At 31.8% G+C, this 21,763-nt stretch overlaps 2 protein-coding genes and 1 pseudogene across 6 annotated transcripts; 1 reads left to right on the plus strand and 2 right to left on the minus strand.

The window, feature by feature from the left end:
• Positions 1-757: 757 nt before the first annotated feature.
• LOC114393295 lies at positions 758-5,031 on the minus strand (annotated as a pseudogene).
• A 5,698-nt stretch (positions 5,032-10,729) lies between these two features.
• On the minus strand, positions 10,730-13,686 carry LOC114392436 (protein NUCLEAR FUSION DEFECTIVE 6, chloroplastic/mitochondrial-like). 5 transcript variants are annotated; one of them, XR_003662297.1, is made up of 5 exons: positions 13,449-13,686; positions 13,165-13,346; positions 12,435-12,496; positions 12,087-12,324; positions 10,730-10,971 (listed from the first exon to the last, which is right to left on the minus strand). XR_003662297.1 is itself a non-coding variant. In XM_028353573.1 (3 exons), the coding sequence occupies exons 1-3, from the start codon at positions 13,589-13,591 to the stop codon at positions 10,946-10,948; spliced, it is 288 nt and encodes a 95-aa protein (XP_028209374.1). In that variant the 5' UTR covers positions 13,592-13,686; the 3' UTR covers positions 10,730-10,945. The 5 variants fall into 5 exon arrangements, 2 of the variants coding, with proteins under 2 accessions (XP_028209374.1, XP_028209373.1); XR_003662298.1 differs by lacking the exon at positions 12,087-12,324 and having other exon boundaries at positions 13,228-13,346; XR_003662296.1 differs by lacking the exon at positions 12,087-12,324.
• A 1,986-nt stretch (positions 13,687-15,672) lies between these two features.
• On the plus strand, positions 15,673-21,002 carry LOC114394003 (O-fucosyltransferase 29-like). The gene is made up of 9 exons (XM_028355538.1): positions 15,673-16,202; positions 16,588-16,678; positions 17,844-17,920; positions 18,230-18,318; positions 18,415-18,604; positions 18,781-18,962; positions 19,538-19,640; positions 19,904-20,235; positions 20,345-21,002. Exons 1-9 carry the CDS (start codon positions 15,957-15,959, stop codon positions 20,679-20,681), a joined length of 1,647 nt encoding a protein of 548 aa, XP_028211339.1. The 5' UTR covers positions 15,673-15,956; the 3' UTR covers positions 20,682-21,002.
• The last annotated feature ends 761 nt before the right edge of the window (positions 21,003-21,763 follow it).

Genomic DNA, 21,763 nt, shown 5'->3' on the forward strand with positions numbered 1-21,763 from the left:
ACTCCACCACAATTTTTCTAATTAAAATTGATTTTATTTTAGATACCAAACATCTCAATTTTGAAACAAACCAAGTTTGATTTACTCAGTCTACCATGATTGCAAGGGCCTTTTGTGGTCCCGAAATAGCATCACAAGATCTACTGCTCCAACATTGATTTGCTTCAGTAGCATCCTCCAACGTCAAGTCTAGCTAGCTGAAGAATTAGAGGAGAAAAATCTATGTTGTCATGATCCAGTCCTCGAACCAAACATAAGCCTCTACCTCCTTTCAGACTACTCAAGAGAAATTCAAAAAAGCCCTTTTTCACGAACATGCTTCTGCTAAAAAGTTGAAATGTGGGTACTTTTATAGACCTCCATGACCATCACATTCTAAAACACAATGTTGCCCACTTCAAGAGCCTGATTTACCATGTTGCCTCAATATTTAAAGTAAAATTTGAATATCACGAAATTTAATTGAAAAACTCAACTAATTGTGATTACTTAATAGTTCCTTTATACATTTATCCATATTTGATTTCCATCAAACACAATTGTAATAGTATTTGTTTCTCTTTGAAGCTAATACACACATAAATCACTCGTACAATTCGAGTGAAAAATGTTTCATTCTACTGACCACTTCTGATATTAAAATGCCATGATGTATATTTATGCTGGTTGCCATATACCAATTGTCATTAATCGCTTTAATCTAATTGCCTCGCTAATTTAATTAAAGAAGTAAGATTGGCACATATAACACAGTACCTAATCCGAAAACCCTTCTGAATTAAACTTGTATTTTATTTACTCTGTTCTATCATTAAAGTACATACTATACTACATACTACTTTTACATTTGAAAAAACGTCAACTTAATAGAGGCTTCTCTGCATCATACTCACTCTCTAAGCCACCTCCTTTTGCATAGCCTTCTGTCCCTTTGGCCCAAAGCACAAAGTAGAACCCAGTGAACATGAGGAACATACCCGCAAAGCTGCAACATAGTATTGTAGTGAATGTATATGATATGAAAAATCAATATATTCCTACCTCCAGTCCTTTTTATAAGAAACAAGTTTTTACAATAAAATTTAAAACTTGTTTCTTATAAGAAAGAAGCGAGGAGTATCAAAGTACCTTCCAATATTAATGGTTTGCCCTAGAGTAACAACTGAGAAAAGGACAGAGCAGACTGTGCCAATAGGGCTGAACATGGAGACCAACACTGGGCCTCTCTTCTCAAGCGCCCAACCATTGACGCTCAAGCATATTCCACTCACTGCACCTGCCTGTACATTAGAATTTATGCCTTTAAAACATCCATTCATCCATGTCATAGAGAATATAAAAAAGTATTACATTAAATCCAAATTCAATCCCTTTAAAATGCTACCACATTATAAAAATCAAATGCTAAATTATTTGTGACTGTCAAAACAAATAAAAGCATATAATCAATTGGAAAATGAAATTACCAGAAGAGAATAGGCAATCATGTCTCCAACACTCACAATTGGCCAACCTGGTTTGAATTCGTGATCTTCAACTAATTGAACTGCGGCAGTCATGAACGTCCCAAAAAACGAAGTTATTGCACACAAAGACATCGGTGCAGGAAAATCTCCTAGAGTAAAGGCCTGCAAGAATTGCAATTTTTGTTAATAGTAACATGTTTGGAAATATGATGAAAAATAAGAAATCACGTCTGGGATGTAGAAGTTATAACTATTAACGTTTTAGTAAATGTGGAAAATCACGTCTGAGACATGAAATCAAACACACTGACAAATTCAATGCAACCTGTATGTATCTATTTTCTTTCTTGTTTCGTTTTAAAGTTACCTGTAGGACAATGTTGCTTGACAATATGAAGATTGCAGCCAAGAGATAGAGACAACCGATTATCTTGTGTCTGTCCAAACATTACATTTGGTGGTGGAGATAATAATTGAATTTTTCCCTCTTTAGCGGAAGTAGTTTTTGTAGAGATGCTTTGCAGTATGCTCATTGCAAGAGCCCCTAAGACACAAAGCAATGTGCCAATGATTTTCACTCTACTATATGTGCAGCTCAAGTTGACTTTTTCCAACCTGCCTAACATTCAAATTTTCATTAATTAGCATGGAAATGATATCAATAATAATAATAATAGGATGGGCATTAGACCCAAAATTAAATTGTCCAAAGACTATATTCAGGGGCAGACCCATGATTTATCAACCGGGGAGGCCAACTACAAAAAGAGAAATACATTAACTAGCATCAAAATTCATATTGTGTATTTATAATTATGTGTTTTTTAAATTCATTTAAAAACATATAATAGAGAATATATTTACATAAAAGATAAATTAAAAAAGGGAGATAATTGGAAGATAGAATATTTGTTTACTTGTTTCAAAATTTAATTTATCAAGCCTTGTATAATGTTTCTAATCCTTTAATTCTCAAGTGAATATAATATAAAGGAAATGCAAATAAAAATATTCCACTACAAACAAATTATTTATAACTTTTAAAATAATAATAACATATTAACTATTAGACAGAAAATTATATGATACTCAAATATTTTTCTACATCAAGAAAAAAATTCAATTATCTCTACAATAAATATTACAAGGCAATAAATAAGATTTAAATGATTTTTTTAATAAAATTTAGTTGTTTAAATAATGTGTGTGAATTACTATAAATTTTTTGACACTATTTTTTATTCTTACATATAAAAAAATGATTATTAACACAATAAATCTCTATTATTTACATAATTAAACCACTAATAAAAACAATATTTTAATATATATATATATATATATATATATATATATATATATAAAATAAAAATAAATCAAAAAATTAAGGGGGCCCTTTGAACTATACGGCCATCCGTCCTTGACTATATTGGTTGGAGTTAAATATATAATTTATAAATTATAGTTTTTATTTTATTATGTTAGAATTATTTGATGTTGGCACTAGTTAGTATTCGTTGATTGATATTTCTTACGACTATAATGTACTCATCTTACTTATTATCATGAATAAATGAAATCAGAATTTTATGTTTGTGCCTTTTAGCTCTCCAATTAAGGAAGATTATCATCTTGATGCCTAACACTATATATACAAAATCTTACACCTATGACCTATCCTCTGCAATAAAATAAACCCTTTATCCCCTAGTGTTAAGATAAATATGGAAATTATCATGCTCGTGTAAAAATACATATATTACCGAAAAATCCATGCGATGATGAAGATAAGACCTGGTGCAAGGTTTGGCATGGCTGTTCCCATTGTTGGAGAGGTTAGATTGATTCCTTGGAGGAATAGAGACTGGAACAATGTTACCCTGCATACCATGATACCAACTATATATCAAGAGAGAAAAGTTAAATTGATTAAGCAAAAGAAGGGAAAAGTAGAAGAATAAAAAACATTATAGAGCCCATTGGGCAAGATAATTAGAAAATGGAGTGGCAATTTGATTAGAAGTTTTTGCAAGACTTATTTGTGTTATACCTCTTAGATTCGGATTTGTCATTGTTGTTAAATTCAACACGCTAATGAATCTATGGATTTGTCATTGTTGTTAAATTCAACACGCTAATGAATCTATGAGCCACTAGTTCTACACAACAACAATTTATGTATTTTTACTCTCAAATTCCTTAAAATAGCACCTACCTTTGATTATAAAGAGAAAAGGATAAGATAAGCGTTCCTTTAATAGGCTGTTTAGCACCAAGTACGGTGTTTACACTTCATAGTTGAAAAATAAGGACAATTTCGGTTCCCAACACAAGCAAGATTGTTTTCAGAGAGATTCTAGGGATCAAATACTCCCTAAAACCCATGATAATGTATCCCCTTCAACAATTCCCTACATTTAACCTTCAACATTTGCAGTTCCCTTAAACTCCTTCCCATAACTGGGATTCAAAAACCCAGGATGCTCTATGAAACATTGAAACTTATTTGGTGGATTACCAGAGGGTGATATTCAAAACCACTTCCATGCCCGAATTTTAAAAAATGGAAACTAATTAAAACAATGTATACTTTAAACCCAAAAGAATTAAACAAAAAAAGGGACCTGAAAACAGGTATTGAATTCATCTAATTCCATGATCTATCGTCCACTATTTTTTTCAAAATTTTGAAAGGACAAAATGGGAAAGAAAATAGTTTTTTCTTAAAACAAAAGAGAGGGGATCAAAAGAATAAGCAAAAATGGACGTGATACTAACTAGATTGAAACCAATGCGTATCAGAAGAATCTCAGAAAATCCATAAAACCAAATTCAAGAGCATATAATAAAACATGGGGGACAAAAACCAAACTCGTGAAGGAAATTGAGAAGGTAGTAATAAGATTTACCTACCCTCCTAATGAAAGCGAGAGAAGCTGTATAAGCAACTTGAAACTAACTCTCCTTGGCCATTTACACCTGCATAAGATACATATATACCACCATGAAATTCATCATCAATTAACAATTCACGTGATCCAATCCCAAAAACAGATTAAAAAAAAAATAGAGAGATGAACCTTTCATAATAGAAGGCAAGGGGTAGGAGAATAAGGAAGGTAGCAAAGGAAGTAAAAATGACAAGGGTAAGAGATTCGACGCCCAAAGACATGAGATAACTAAGCAACACAGCATTCCCTGCGTAAACAAATTGCACCCCTATCAATCCTCCAATTATGGCAATATCTTCCAACATTCCTCCATTCATCATTGTCATAATTCTCCTCCCTACAAATCAAATCAAAATGCTTCTGTTGTCAAGAGAGGACATATATGGATGGCACCCTATCCTCTTCATTTTCTTGTGCCCTTTTGTTTGCGTCCCTTAACTTCATTTATTGCATTTGTCGGTACGTTACAGACAACAAAAATAATTAACTGCAGAAATTAATGTTGTATTTATTTATTTGATTTGACAATCAAAATATTTATTTGATTTGACTATTTGAGGTAAGCGCGCTCTGCATATGAAAACAGAAATCCTTGGTTAGAACTGAGCTACCACTGATTACGTTTTATGGCAAATTTACTGTAGAGGGGTACTTTTAAAAACTAATTACGAAAGAGGGTCTGTTTTTAAACTTTTTACGAGGAGGGTCTGTTCCTCCATGGATGCCGCCAGAGAAACTGGCGACATAGGTGTCCCGCCATTGCAGATGGCGAGAAGCATGCTGAGCTGGAGAGTGCCGCCAGTGGCACAAGCGAGATACACCATACTGGAATGCCGCCAATGCAAATGGCGTTATGCAGTGAATTATTATAATATATATTACAAACATTTGCTTATTACGCTGCTTTTTCACTTTCAGACGGTTGACTCACTCAAACACTTTTTATAAATATTCCTATAATATATATAAACAATTTTCCTAGATACATTATAAATAATTATAAATAAATTAAAAAAATTATAATAGTTTTCACAAATTAAAAAAAATTATTAACAAATAATTATTAACAAAAATGATTAACGTAATAGTTTTCAACAAAAATTATTAACACAAATATATTTTATAAATAATTTTTTATATAAATTAATAATTTTTTATATAAATAATTTTCTATATAAATTAACAGATATAAATAATTTTCTATATAAATTAATAATTTTCTATATTAATTATTAATTTGTATAGAAAATTATTTATAAATTATTAACAAATATTTAATTATATAAATTATTTATATAGAAAATTATTAATTTGTTTAATTATATAAATTATTGTTAATAATTTTTTTTAATTTGTGAAAACTATTATGTATGGATGCCGCCAGACAAACTGGCGACATACTAATGGCGTTATGCAATGCCGCCAATACAAATGGCGTTATTTGTTAATTATATATATATATATAAACAATTGCTTTTTCACAAATGCAGTGCCGCCAATACAAATGGCGTTATGCGCTATTTGTTAATTATATATATAAAAAATTGTTGCTTTTACACTTTCAAATTAATAATTTTCACAAATAATTATTAACAAAAATTATTAACGTAATAGTTTTCAAAAAAATTATTAACACAAATATATTTTATAAATAATTTTTTATACAAATTAATAATTTTCTATATAAATATTAAATATTTGTTAATAATTTATAAATAATTTTCTATACAAATTAATAATTAATATAGAAAATTAATAATTAATATAGAAAATTATTAATTTATATAGAAAATTATTTATATCTGTTAATTTATATAGAAAATTATTAATTTATATAGAAAATTATTTATAAAATATATTTGTGTTAATAATTTTTGTTGAAAACTATTACGTTAATCATTTTTGTTAATAATTATTTGTTAATAATTTTTTTTAATTTGTGAAAACTATTATAATTTTTTTAATTTATTTATAATTATTTATAATGTATCTAGGAAAATTGTTTATATATATTATAGGAATATTTATAAAAAGTGTTTGAGTGAGTCATCTGAAAGTGAAAAAGCAGCGTAATAAGCAAATATTTGTAATATATATTATAATAATTCACTGCATAACGCCATTTGCATTGACGGCATTCCAGCATGGTGTATCTCGCTTGTGCCACTGGCGGCACCCTCCAGCTCAGCATGCTTCTCGCCATCTGCAATGGCGGGACACCTATGTCGCCAGTTCCTCTGGCGGCATCCATGGAGGAACAGACCCTCCTCGTAAAAAGTTTAAAAACAGACCCTCTTTTGTAATTAGTTTTTAAAAGTACCCCTCTACAGTAAATTTGCCTACGTTTTATCTACAAGTTTTCTTCCGTTGCCGATTCTTCTTCTTCTTCTTTTGCAGGAACTTTTTGTTGATCCCTATGATCAGATATTGGCTGTGTGCATGCTTACCTACCTTTCTCTTTTTTGTAATGTTCATTTTTCCCAGATATAAATAGTGGGAGTTGGTTAACTTTCAAATGTTTTTTGCTAAATCTAAATCTAGATTTTTTTCCCCCTTGGATATAGAGGAGGATTATCCGATCCGTTCCCTTTTTTCTTACAAATAATTTTAACTGTGATATTTTAATATGTTACTCCACACTAATCGTTTTTATTCTTATCATTTTGGTTAAGCTTCTTTTTTTTCTTCTTCTGAGTTCCATTTTGGTTAAGCTAAGTGCATGCACATGTTAATAATTAATGTTATTATACTCCTTAATCCTTAATTTATAATTATTTCATAACTTTATTTTAATTATATAATTATTTTTATTTAAAAAAGATATTTTTTATTATCTCTTAATAAATTTTTGCTATTATTTTTGTTAAACTCGTATCATTTATTTTTCTCTTTAAATCCAAGATAGAAATAAAATGGTTATGCTGCTGTAAAGTATAATAATGTAATATTTAATAAAATAATATAATATTGGTCTATACAGCACTTTTCTTTATACAATTATATAACACTTTTTTTTTTTTTTTACAGAAGTTTATATTACATAACACTTAAAACATAGAACTTATCTGATTTTAAAATAAAAAATAGAATTTGTTACCCATAATCTTTTTTTCTGACTACTTAATCTACTTGTATTATTTATACACATTTATTGTACACTAAAAATGTCCACCTTAGTTGGTTAAATAAGATGTCTAAAAATATCTTTCATAGTTGGTTAAATAGGATATAAATATTGTAAACTTCTAGTATGTTATTTAATTCATATGGATAAAAAAATAGTTATAGTACTTTCATATATTTTTTTATAAAATCTTATTCCAAATGAAAACAATATATTGCACACGGCACACAATACCCTAAATTTAATTCCACCAAACTTGTTTTTAGTTCTATAATTACTGATGAAACTTTACATGAATAAATAACACATCACATGGCAAAATAATAGGATCCTTCATTAAACATTTGGTGGGCAACCAATGAGGTTATACGATAGTGAGAAATATTATAGATAATTTTATTCTTTTAAATTCTTCGTTGGTCTTTTTTACTTAGAGTGTTTGTAAATTTTGACTATTGATAGGATTAACTAAAATAACTATTTTAAAAAATAAAATAAACTAAAATATTGTTTGTTCTTTTTTACGTAGAGACAATTTTTTTTTTTTTTTTACAGTAACGTAGAGACATTTGAAAAATATTGTTTGGTCATCTTTAAAAATCAACTAAAATAATTATTTTATTTACATTATAGATATGATCGACCCAGTTTAAATTTGACTTTTAATGATAGCTATTTTGACTTTCATAGGAAACCTATTTCTTATTCTTAAAAAATATATAATTAAATGTTTATTTACTTATTTATGTACTTTATGTTTTAAAATGATTAATTATAACTCTAACTTATTGTTACAATTATTTTTAATTTAAATATTTTTTTAATTAAAACAATAATTGCAACTGTGTTAGAATTTTAAATTTAAATATTTTCTAAAATTTGAAGAAATTATAAAAAAAATGTCATTTAATACCAATAAAATGTTAACCTAAGAAAATTCCAATAAAATATTAAATATTTTTAAAAAATATTTTTTATTTTTATAATAATTTATCATAAGTTAAATATTTAAATAAGACTAAAATATATTTTTGGTTCATGTAAAATTATCAAAACGTAAATTTTTATTTTTTTTCATTCTTACAAGATTGAAATATATTATTTTTTAATCTGAAATTAGATTTGGATGATTCTCATACTTAAAGTGTCAATTTTTCATTGGTTCAATTGTTGTTACGATTTTTCATGGGATTAAAACCACCCACAAATTAAAAAGAATCCTTGCAATTTTTGAAACTTCACCCACCGCCCCATTTCCTATCTTCAACAAATGTCCCCCCTCACTCAATGCCACTTGAAACTACTCCCTCTTTTTTGTTTCCTTTTTCTCCCAAAAAAGTGAAAAACCAAAAGCCCATCTCCCACATTTCTCTGTGAAACCAACCCAACAGGTTAGAACTCAGACCCCATTCTCATTCATTCCAACTCCGACCGAACGTCCAAATCCTTTCCCACATTTCTTCTGCTGTCAGGAGCAAGCAGTTTTTAGAAAGTTAGGCACGGGAGGTTTGAAAATTTGCGGCAGTCTTTTTACAATTTGGGGAGGGAGTTTAACCCCAAAAATCTTAAGAACAATTGGGCCAATGAAGAGATGACACATAAGAAGAAGAGTGGCATGTAGTACAAGAATCTCATCAGAATCTATTTTCTGGTTAAAAAATAATATATTTTAATTTTACAGACGAAATTTTTTAAAAGAACGAAAATCATACTTTAGCAATTTGGTAATTTTAAAGAGAAAAATCATACTTTTAGCCTTTAAATAATTATAAAGGAAGAAAAAAATCAGTTAATCCTTTGATCAATTTCTAGATCAGTTCCTTTAATTTTAATCATTAAATTTCAAAAAAATGAATGATTATAACAAATATTGAAATAAGTTGATGTCTTCTCTTAAAAACAAATGTACAAACGTAGTAATTTCTATAAGTTGAGAGAACAAGTTAACTTACTTGGATAGTTGGATCCCTAGTCCCCGCTTAAAAATTGAAGTCGGAAGTGAAAGTATTGGTGAGAAACCTACCAGCTTGGCTTCCCTTGCTTTGCGTACCGGAAAATGATGCCTGAGGCTCCCGCAGATTCTGAGAGAGCACAAAGTCGTTGGGAACATTCGGAAGACAATATTAGCATGATGTTCGATGAAGATTCCAAGCCGTATGGCGTATGAGGTGTGTCCGGATTTCTGGAACGACTTCGAGTTCACCTCACTTGACCAGCCAGGTGTGCTTAGTAAGGAACTTGGCAGTGATAAATCCATATTATCTAGTAAATGAGCGATTTTACTCACTATTGTATACGCCAGTGTTTATATCACCACAGGCGGCAGTTAAATCCTAACGTGATTCTCCTATGCTTCTCTCTGAGATTGTATGCCTGGCTCCTATATTTCTAATAACTTTTCGTCATTGCCTATTCAATAACGAATTATCATTTTTGACAATTCTGAATGCTTTGGCTTACTCAAGTTTTCAATGGAATAAGTTGTGTATTCATTCATTGTTGTATCGATGACTGAGGCTTGGCAATGTAATCATTGAATCTGGCTGAACTAATAAGTAAATTTAGCGTTACTTTTTTTTCCCTGACTACATTTATTATTTCTTTTCCAATATATTTGTTCATCAATGAGACTTTTGTTTTGTTTCGTTTTTAAAGACAGCTTAACTAATCATACTGTTAATTGAGGATTTGTCAATAAAATGGGCCGAATAACATATCCGAGTTTTTTTTCCTAAACTAAATCAATTTGGTCCCAATCTTCATATCAAATCCATACCCAGAAATGCGCGCAGGGGAGAGACGTGGCAATGAAATGGAGGTTTTTACAGTGCGCAATGGCTTGCAGTGGCAGTAAGAATCATACTCAGAATTTGTATTTGGGTTCTATTGGTTGCAAGAACTTGGTTTGCGGGGCTGGCTAGATGATGACGACTTGGGAGTTAAGACGCTTCTACTTTTGGGTTGTTTGGTGTTGATCTTGGAACGTGTGTGGCTCAGGGTTATGGTCATGCTCAACGGTTTAGAGTGAGATGGTAAAATGTTTTTGGTGCTTGGAGGTCAGGACCTATGTATACAGGCACTTGCACTTTTGGCTTGTTCCTCGTTTTGACAATCAACCATTTCCACCATGTATATAGGACCAATGTATACAATGACTTCTTGCAAGAAGTTTAAAAAACACAATTGGGGAAAGCAAGTGAAAGAGGTAGGTGTTGATAGTGTGCAGTTCTAACTATCCACATGAATGAATGAACATATAGATCAGAGCATGTATCTTTTATTCCACAAAAAATCATTTTCTCGGACTGAAAGAATCAGTGAGTACTGCCGCTTACTGCGTATAGATGTTAATCATCATAAATCAAACCTTACAAACACAAGGCTTTCTTCAATCTCTCTTCTAGTCACCTGGGAACTGATAGACCAAGCTCTATAATGAAACAAAGGCTCAATTAATAATATGCTTGGGTAAAAAAACATAACTTAAGCAAAGGACCAAAGACTAAAAAACAAAAACTTTAAACACGATAAATTCCTACATAAGCACAGTTGCAATGATGCCAAGGTACAAGAAGAGATAAATGATTAATGTGAATCTGAAAATTATAAGCTCTGTTCATATGGGCATTGATACAATTTGCTTTAGAATAACATATATAGCTAAACATATGTTTCAAGCACAAATAGTGAGACAGGGTATAAGCTATGGTTCTCCAAACTATTCCAGACAGCAAAGACAAAAGATCCCACCTTAAGAACAGCATGCATGTCTCACGTCCCATAAATTCCATTTGATGAAAGTAGCAGTTATGTTATCGTATTATATATATTTACTAAATAAAGGGATCACTCAAAATATCCTTTTTAAGGAAAATATTAGCATTCAAGAGTCTGGTTGGCTATCATCACAGTTCATCTATTCAATTTCAATACCCAATGCACTCCCTAATTTCAATTTTCCTATGTTAAGGCTTTTCCTTCATATTCCCAAATAAATTCCACTGGCAAAAACTGATGAAAAATTTAGACCAACAAATCATTGTTCACACAGAAAAACATGTTAAACCAGTACACTCACTCTGACCATCTTGTTCCTACTTATTTTCTAAATTTGAATACTTACATAAAATTACAGATGTTATTTGTAAGGGAAATGCTATTGTCAGCTCAACTACAAAAGAGATGGAATCCTGACTGAAGGTGATTTCATTTTGTTTTAAAGTTTAACAATAAGATTCATGAATCTAAAGTTATTGTTTATAAGCTCAATTGTTTCAAATCATTAGTTCATCACCCTATCAGTTAAGGCCTTAAGGGTACTTAGGGTAGGTAGAGTATACCAGATTGAGGTAATAAGATGAAATCAACATTAAAAGCTTTATATGTAAAATGTAATTGCTATTTTCCTAAAAAGCATGGAAGAAACAATGATTAATGCAGTGAGACATCAAAGCAAAATAGATCACTAACAAAATACTCATCCAATTTGCTGCTTGCACAGATGGAATAAAAAAAAAAGATTTGGGATTTTCTGAGAGAAATCACCAGAGCAGAAAAGAAAATGAAGAATTGGTCGTGGAAGATAATTAAATCCTTCGCTTATTAAACATTACGAGAGAGGAAAGAATGGGAAATGGAAACTGTTGATGAATATAGGCATTAAACAAGATTAATTTCACCAATTTCGATCCTCTAACTTCATTTTCCCTCCCACTTTTATTTCCAACACAAAAGAAAAAGGGAAGCCATTGTTCCAAAGGAAATCCATTCAGACTTCAAATAACTGCAGAAACCACCAACAGAGTTTGTTTTTAAGACAACAGCAAAGGAAGCTCTATTCTAATATCGTTGAAGAAATTATATTATGTTAAATGAACACTAATTTTTTCATACTTGATAATGAAGCAGTAGGCCATAAATTGGCTGGTCCCGCAAATTCCCAATTAACTATGTGCCTGCAGGAACCAAATTTTATAGTTAGTTAATGTCAAAACTCTCGGTTAAAGCACTTTTAGTTCTTACTAACAGCTTCCAAATTTATTTATTTTTGCCACAAACCCGCAGGTACTTAAGCCGCCTCACCCCAACTATATAAACGAGAGGTTACTAGATCACAAAATGCCGTCCAAAAAACTCTAAAATTTGGAGACATCCTTGGGTAGACAACATGTTGAAATTAAGCTATATAGCTTATTTTCTAAGAAAATCCTAATCCTAAACGTTCCCTACACCCACTTGTTGGCTAAATTATCTATAACTTTCTTTCTGCCTAATTCTCCACAGTGCATTTAAGTTTTAAGTAACTAGTACGTTTAACACAGCAGTATCATGAAGAGGCCAAATGTAGCATAAATTTAACAAGCAGCAACGAATAGACAACTTTTAAAATAATTAAGAAAAACTCAAATTGGTCAATTAAACTCTAAATGAAAAACTGCTAGTTACGTAAGAAAAATACCAAAGCATGGGTCCTAATTAAACAAACAAATAGACTAAGCGTATCTATTAGTTTTTTTTCTTCTTAATTTTAATAGTTCGCTTACAAAGCTTATTCAAAAAGAGGGAAGAGGAAAAATCCATAGAAAAAGTCAACCCAAGCCTTAGAAGCAAGGAAGCTACTCACAGTTTGCGAATAATTTTTGAAAAAGAAAGTATTAGAGGCCGGGAGAGGTGCAGCAGAGAGTACCCTGAGAAAGCGCTCGGCAGCTTCTGGAAGTCACGCTCAGGCGCGACGTCATTCTCGCCGCCGCCACCGCGCTGTGCAGCGGCAACATCGACTGCGCGCATCTCAGCTCCGCCGAAATCCTGCAACAGACCAACGAGAAACCGATTATTATTATTATTCTAAGGCTCGTTTGCGATTAGGAGAAGAAGCGAACGAACGTCGTAAGGTGAAAGAAGGGGAACCTGGTCAATAAGGATTGGCGAAGAGGAGAAGAGGAGGAAGCTGGTTTGGAGAACGAAGAAGAAGCGCGAATGTTGGATTTGATGGATGATCTGATGGACGAAATTGATGTTCGCTGCGCGATTCTGCTGCACGCGGAAGCCATTGACGATGAGATCAGATCGGAGGAGGAACCAGAACAGTGCAAGCGAGGGTTTAGGGTTTTGCTTTTTCGCAAGGGATTATTTTAATTTTGTTTATTTGGTTCGAAACGGAAAGTGTCGGGTCTGGTAGAGTGAACTGTTGGGACTTGGGCCTTTTAATGGATTGGGCCCGATATGCAATAGTTCTTTACAAAATGTTGTTTTGTATATGTTTAATACCTGTTTGTTTATTTTCAGATTTTTTTTAATTCAAAAATAAAAAATTTAATTTATTTATTTATTTAGATAAAAATAGTAATAATAAAAATTAAAATTAAAAATAGAAAATTGGTTGATAGGGTTGAGTGGTCGAGTTATAAAAATATAAACATATACCCAAATCAATGTAGGTTAGATCTTCTTTGTTTGGTTCATGTCAAATAATATCAAAGAAAAAGAAATAAATCAACTTAATTAGTTTGATTCAATTGATTGACTTTGTCGGGTCAACAAATGAATATTACTATATTTTTATCTCTATTTCTAAATTAAATTTGAATAGTTTCTTTTGAATAATAATAATAATAGTAGTTAAAAACAATCTTACATCATAATTTAAATTATTTATTATAAATATAAAATATAATCCATATATTTATATGTATTTATTCATTATAAATTTTGATTAAAAATAAAATTTATATATATAAAAGATATTTATGATAAATTTAAATTATATAAAATATTCATTTAGATGCTAAAATACTAATTGATATTTTAAGCTTCTCTTGAAAAATGTCTTCAATCTCGGTTAGGACCCTTGAATAAATACAAGTACAATCATGTTAACTAACTAATATCCACTTATTGGGTGATAAAAAACCTGAGTTGCCCTATTTTAAAGAGATGCAGGCAAGCATTGAAATGTCTCAACATTGAAACAATGATTTATAATTTATTTGCTCACTAATTACTTAGTAGTCAATGAATGACATATAGAACCTGATGGGTGTATATATATTAACTAACTATTAAATTCCTTTAAATGGCTAACTGAGACCGGAAGATAATAGGATCATTGTGCATTTGTGTTATCTTTTGACGATGACGGGATTGGATTGGAGTTGTTGTTTGGAACTTGGAAATAATGGAATAGACAAAAAAGAGGTGGTGGGGGAGAAGGAAATACTAAGTAAAAACAATTTTGAAAATACTTTTTTCTGTGGGTCATCAACAATAGATTTCTAAGTACCCGTGTTTGGTTTAAAAAGAAAGAAGAAAAAAAAGAAACAGAGAAAGATTATTTATTAGGCTGTTTGGGAAAAAAAAGTATAAAATAACATAAATAACTTAAATAATATATATATATATATATATATATATATATATATAATTATGAATATTTTGTCAGTTTTTTAATAAAAAAAAACTCTCCTTTCTTATTTTCTACTCATATGCGGAGGAAACCTAAAACTATGATAGTCTTACTTAAAAAAAATCATCTTAATAAGATAATTTGGTGGAGTATATTTTTTATTATATTTTTTTTCTGACTAAAAGGTTAATTAATTATATTTTAGGGTAAATATTCTTTTGGTCTTAAAAATGTGAGGTAGTTATTGATATTTGGAAGATGAAAAATTTAAATTTAAACATAAGTAAAAAGTGTAATCAATTGATTTTATAGATAAATTATTTCTTGAATTTTTACAAATTAATATGAAAATAGTCTCATAAATTTAACACATAATCAATTTGTTAATTTTTTCATATTTAATGATTAAATTTAAATTTTTTATCTTTAAGACATTAATTTATCAATACATCATAATTTCATGAATCAAAATAAATATTTATCTCATATTTAAAAGGAAAATGATAACTAATACCCTACGAATACTCTTTAAGAAACTTAAAAAAAAAATATCTTGCCCATAATTTTTTTAACTCTTCTATGATATTTAGATTAAACATTTATTTAAATTTCTTAATTAATATGCAATGAAAGAGTTGAGTAAGAAACCTATTTGAAATAATAGTAAGTTTGTTATGATCTATCTGAATCAACAGTTGCGTTGCAGCCTGGGTAGATGTAAATATTCCATTCCTTTCACCTGCTTTCATCCTTGTAAGTTGTATCTCTCGCGTAATTTCATTAACTAATAAAACCACTTCACGACATTATTATTTCTCACGTACCCTCTTTCCCAACAATAACCGAATCTAAGTGTAAACTGTACACCACAAACAAAAGAGAGTCTCTGTCTCTTTCATTCACATTTCCCAGTTCTGAAAAACCCTATATCAGTGTTCCTCATTCTCTCTCTCGCCGGAAAACCGCCTCGGGATGAGGAACCGCGGTGGTTGGTTTGGGTGACGTGGATCGAAATGGGTGTGTGGAAGGCTCGGTTGCTGTCGACCAACCTGCCTCTGTTGCACCCCAACGCCAAACACAGTTGTTGGAGATCCACGGCGCCTCCGCCGCTGCCGCCACCAAAGTCCGTTTCTTGGTCGGTGATTTGCGGTGTAATGCTATTTGGGCTGGGCCTCATCTCCCTCTTAACGGGCCACGTGGCATCTCATCTCGAATGGTACTCTCACCGACTCCGCCACCACGCTCTCTACTCCACACTGGTTCGTATTCCTAACCCTGCTTTTCATAATGTGTTTGTTTCGTAATAATGCTACTAATGCTACTCATGGCTTTAAATTGCGGTGGCGATTGCGGTGACAATTGCGGGAAAATGAGGCTGATGGGGGCCACAATTGCGGTTGCGGAGAGTCAAAATACCTTGACCTTGTGGCCGCAATTGCAGTTGCGGACCGCTATTTAAAACCATGATGATACTACCAAGTGTTTTTTTTTCTTTGATCGGCAAATGTTAAGTTGTTAGTATTGTTAGTGGGGGATTCGAACCGGCAACCTCTCAATCCTTTCTTTCTCCCTTCACCACTAGACCAATCTTATATCTCCAATGATGCTACTAAGCGTGTTTTAATTGATGTGAATGTTTTGTAGGATGAAAGTGAACACGCGCCGATTGATATCTGGGAATCACAGTTTTCGAAATACTACTATGGATGCAAAGAGAGAGGGCGACATTTTGGTCGTAAGTGGAAAGTGTTGTTGTCACTTTGTTTGTTGTGTTAATGTACTTTGCTGCTGTCTCTTGTTGTTTTTGAGATTTTGTGTGATCCAGAGTGCCTGTCTTCTGTAGTGGCTGCTGATGGATGGAGATTTATGACCTATTAATGGCAATTTTGGAAAAAATTTTAATTTGAGAGTGTTGTGAGTTTCCATCTTGCTATATGGGTAATTGATTACTCTTGTCTGTTTTTTGTCGAATTTCTTTGCTGTTTTGGGTTATGTGATTGTGATATGATATTAGTAGGTTAATTAGAGTTTGTTGCAAATTTTCTGAGTTTTCTGTGGTTCTGACTTCTGAGTCCTTTTCTTAACTCATTGCGTCTCCTTGACTTGATTCTGAGCCTCAGAATCAACACTTTCAGTAGAAAAAGAAAAATAGTTTATTTTGGGATATTATGCCAAGATTAGGATTTAGGAAAGCAATTTGTGAGGCCAAAGACCAAGAAGGCAGAAGAGGCTGTTTACTGGGTGCTATGATCTTTCCAGTGATTTCCATCATGCTAGTGTCTTTATATCCTTTTCTTATATGCTTTGATTTTCTCTGTAGAAACCTTGGGTGCTATACTAGAGTTCAGTAGCCCTCTTCTATTACATTACCATAAAATAATAGGTTTGTAACAGTATAACTGTAGAAGTTATTCTACTTTGACAGTTATAGACTAGCATTCTTGGCATGGTGTTTTTCAGCTTTTGCATATGGTACAGTGGTATGGATATCAAATTCTTCCGTATTACTTTTGGCAGCTGAATGGCTTACAAAACTTTAGATGATTTGCCCTCTATTTTTTTAAAATCAACATGCTATGTCATCACCTTCCTGCTATTTCAAACACATGTAAGTGCAAGTGAAAGTGAAAGGATTATTGTCATTACTCCTTGAATTTTGAATGTGTCTCAAACACAAATTTCTTTTTTAAGCTATATATATATGCTAAAAAGCTAGAGTGGTGCAATCTAGGTTGTAAGATGTTTTCTATATGATGCTTTATGTGGTTTGTGAACAAATTTATGGGTCCCGTCTTATATTTTGTTTTTCTTCTAAACAAATGCATTCCTTATTATTGAGCTGAACTGTATACATTTTCTACATGTAACTTTTTTCTTATTTTGGTAATCGGATAATATAGCTGCTGTACGCGAGCGCAAGTCTAAAGGCTACTTGCTAATTGCAACTAGTGGAGGACTGAACCAACAAAGAACTGGGGTAAGTATGACATAAGTTTTATGATATGGAATATTGTCATTGAGACATTGTAAGAATCTTCTAGAAGATCTGCTGGTTACTGATTTGATGATCAACTACCTTTTATGCACAGAAAATATTAGTTCATTTTGTGGTCCTAGAGATAGGAACAGTTTTCTTTTATCTCATTAGTTCTGTTTCGGTTTTTTTCAGAAATATGAGCCTCAGATTCTCTCTGTAGTCTAATGCATATAATTTTTCTCTTTTTTTCTCAATTAATTAATTAACCAGTTCTTCCTGTGGAAATGACAATCATATTCTTGTCTCCAGATAACAGATGCAGTTGTTGTTGCAAGAATTCTTAATGCTACATTAGTTGTACCTGAGTTGGATCATCAATCTTTTTGGAAAGATGACAGGTATCTGCAGATCCTATCATTCATTCATTATTCTGATTAGAGCTAACAAAACTAAGTTAATAATTTTTCTTTGATGACATTTTTGTTTGAATGCAGTGACTTTGCCAATATTTTCGATGTGAATTGGTTCATTACATATCTCGCAAAAGATATTACTATTGTTAAAAGAGTTCCTGATAAGATCATGCGGTCAATGGAGAAACCCCCTTATACAATGCGTGTACCGAGGAAATCAGAACCTGAATATTATCTTGATCAAGTTTTGCCGATACTCTCGAGAAGACGGGTAATGCCTCTTTTTATGATTAATACATGTTTGGAATTTCTTAACTATTTGACTGGAAAATGTTTTGATTCTGTGAATGACTACCATAATGAAATGTTAGTTGTTGCTTAATGTCAGTTTAGATAATTCTCTTTTAACTTTGGCTGCTACTGACTGACTTTTGGGATATTTTGCAGGTTCTGCAGTTGACAAAATTTGACTATAGACTTGCAAATAATCTTGATGATGAGCTGCAAAAATTACGTTGCCGTGTTAATTATCATGCCTTGAGATTTACTAAACCTATACGAGAACTTGGTCAAAGACTTGTAATGAGAATGCAAAAGATGGCAAGCCGTTATATAGCAGTCCATTTGAGGTTTGCTCAATGAACCTGTTGTGTAAAGTTCAAATTCAACTTCCATCTAAAGCAAGCTGGTGCGGTTTGACATAAGATCCTTTCAACTAATTCACATCACTTAAGAAAAGTAGTTAATTTAGTTAATCACATTAAATCTGTCAATTATTTGTATTATCATTCCAAAATTATCCTTTTCTTATCTCTCTATTCACTTAATTGTTTCTCATTAATGTTTGGAGTAAGAATAATTAAGTAAAAGTATGTAGGGAAAAAAATTATTAATGCATCTAGAAATTAGAAAAGAATCTTATAAAAAGGGACAAACAAATTTTTGAAAAGGGTCTTATAATTAGAGATAGAGGAGGAGTATGTATATGATATCCCATACTTGCTTCAATCTGGTTGATTTGGCTTTCCCTTTTTGCACAACTCCTTTATAATTTTCTAAAATTGGTTGTATTTGCATTGAACAATTTGAAAATGTCAAATTTCCAACGCAATTTAATAATAGCAATGTGGCAGGTTTGAGCTATAGCCAGCCATTGCCTCTATAAAATGTTAAGGATCTCATAAGTCATAATGATTCATGGCAGGTTCGAGCCAGATATGCTGGCATTTTCAGGTTGTTATTTTGGTGGTGGTGAAAAAGAAAGACGCGAGCTAGGTGAAATCAGGAAAAGGTGGACAACACTGCCTGTAAGACCACAATCCTCTGACTTGTAATAATGAAATTCTATCATACTGACAAGATGATAATGATTATTTAAAACTAGTTATTTATTTGCTGATTTTGTTGAGCCATTATCAAAAAGGATCTCGAAATTAATGGTTTGGATAGAAGTATGGTACTTGATAGAACATTATGGCGGAAGTTGATCCATGTAGCCGACCCCACCTAGTGGGATAAGGCGTTGTTGTTGTTGTTGTTGTTGTTGAGCCATTACCTTGTGGTGATACAGGATTTGAGCCCTGATGGAGAGCAGAAGCGTGGGAAATGTCCTCTTACTCCTCATGAAGTGGGTCTGATGCTGCGAGCACTTGGTTTTACAAATGACACATATCTCTATGTTGCATCAGGAGAAATATATGGTGGGGATGGGACCATGCAGCCTCTCAAAGATCTTTTCCCCAACATTTATACAAAGGAGATGCTTGCTCAAGAAGAAGAGCTGAAACCTTTTCATCCATTCTCTTCCCGCCTTGCTGCTATTGACTACATTGTTTGTGATGAAAGTAATGTATTTGTTACTAACAATAATGGTAACATGGCCAAAATCCTTGCCGGTCGAAGGTAATAATGAATGCATGGTGTCATCCTTTTATTCTTCCTTTATGTTTAAAAAATTTATACGATTAATGTGTTTGGCATCTACTATAAACCTGCTGATTGTACAAAACAGGAGGTATATGGGTCACAAAAGAACCATCAGACCAAATGCAAAGAAGCTTAGTGCGCTGTTCATGTCAAGGCATGAGATGGACTGGGATACATTTGCAAGTAAGGTTAAAGCATGCCAAAGAGGATTCATGGGAGAGCCAGATGAGATGAGACCTGGAAGAGGAGAGTTTCATGAATATCCAAGCACATGTGTGTGTGAGAAACCATTCATGGATGATATCAGCCAAGACGGACTCCGGCCCCCTAAACTCGCAGCCAACAATGTGACAATGAATGGAGGAGGAAATGAAGAAAGTGTTGTACTACAAAAGCGAAGTGGGAGAAGGGCTAGCACGTGATAAAGATGAGTAAATTTGAACCAGCGTAGCATCATTAATTTGGAGGAAGAAGATAAGTATGACAGTTAATGGCAGCAAATGCTCTACGGCAGCGCCTCCATTTTAATTTCTGATTTTGCAACTATCATGTTAGTGCTAATTTAATTAGTCACGGCCATGATGAAAATCCACTTTATTCACATGGGAATGATTCAATTCAGATTCATGTATAGGGCAAAACGTAAGAGACATCAACGCATTACAAATGTTATTAATAGATATGTTTGAATTAGAATCAGTATGAGCTCATACATTTATAGGTGATTTTATTTTGCGACGAAATTCTTTGGATTTTCCACCTTGTTTATTCTAATTTATTTGCTGTAATGTTTTTAAAACTTGATCAATCAAAGTTTTAAAAACATTACAGGGATTGAACTGTGATCGAAATAATAATAATAATAATAATTAACATAGTATTAAAAAAATTGTCATAATTTAATAATTTCAACTAAAAAAACAAATTTTATAGATTAACACTTAAAAGTACATGTAAAAATGTATAAATTTAAATCAAATATCGTAATACTTAAGTTTTAATAATATACATTAACAATTATTAATAATAAATTTGATTTAGAATTAGAGAAAATAACATACTATAGGTTAATTTAAATCAAATATCGTAATACTTAAGTTTTATTAATACTAACAATTAACATTTACCAATAAAAAAAAAACACACATATCTTTAGGGAGCAAAAACAAAAAGCTCACCACTAAACACACAAAAAAAAAAGAAGAAAAATGAGAACCCTATATCACTAAAAAAGAAGTTGGACATGAACAGTACCAGAAGAAGAAAGTCTAAGGACGCTACCTCCCTCCATTCGGCGAGGAAATCCAACCTCTATGATCTCACTGTTGATGTATGTTGTAATTCAGTTAGTTAGTTAGGAGTTAGCTAGTGATTCATTTTGAAGTTAGTTTGTTATAGCTACATGTGCAGTGTGTATAAAAATAATAGTGATCATCAATGAGAAGAAGAGTGTGCAAGAGTGTACAGGAGTGTGCATGAAAGTGCAGAAATTTTTTTCATAATT

Source organism: Glycine soja, chromosome 17, assembly GCF_004193775.1.
Source record: "Glycine soja cultivar W05 chromosome 17, ASM419377v2, whole genome shotgun sequence".
Lineage (NCBI taxonomy): Eukaryota > Viridiplantae > Streptophyta > Magnoliopsida > Fabales > Fabaceae > Glycine > Glycine soja.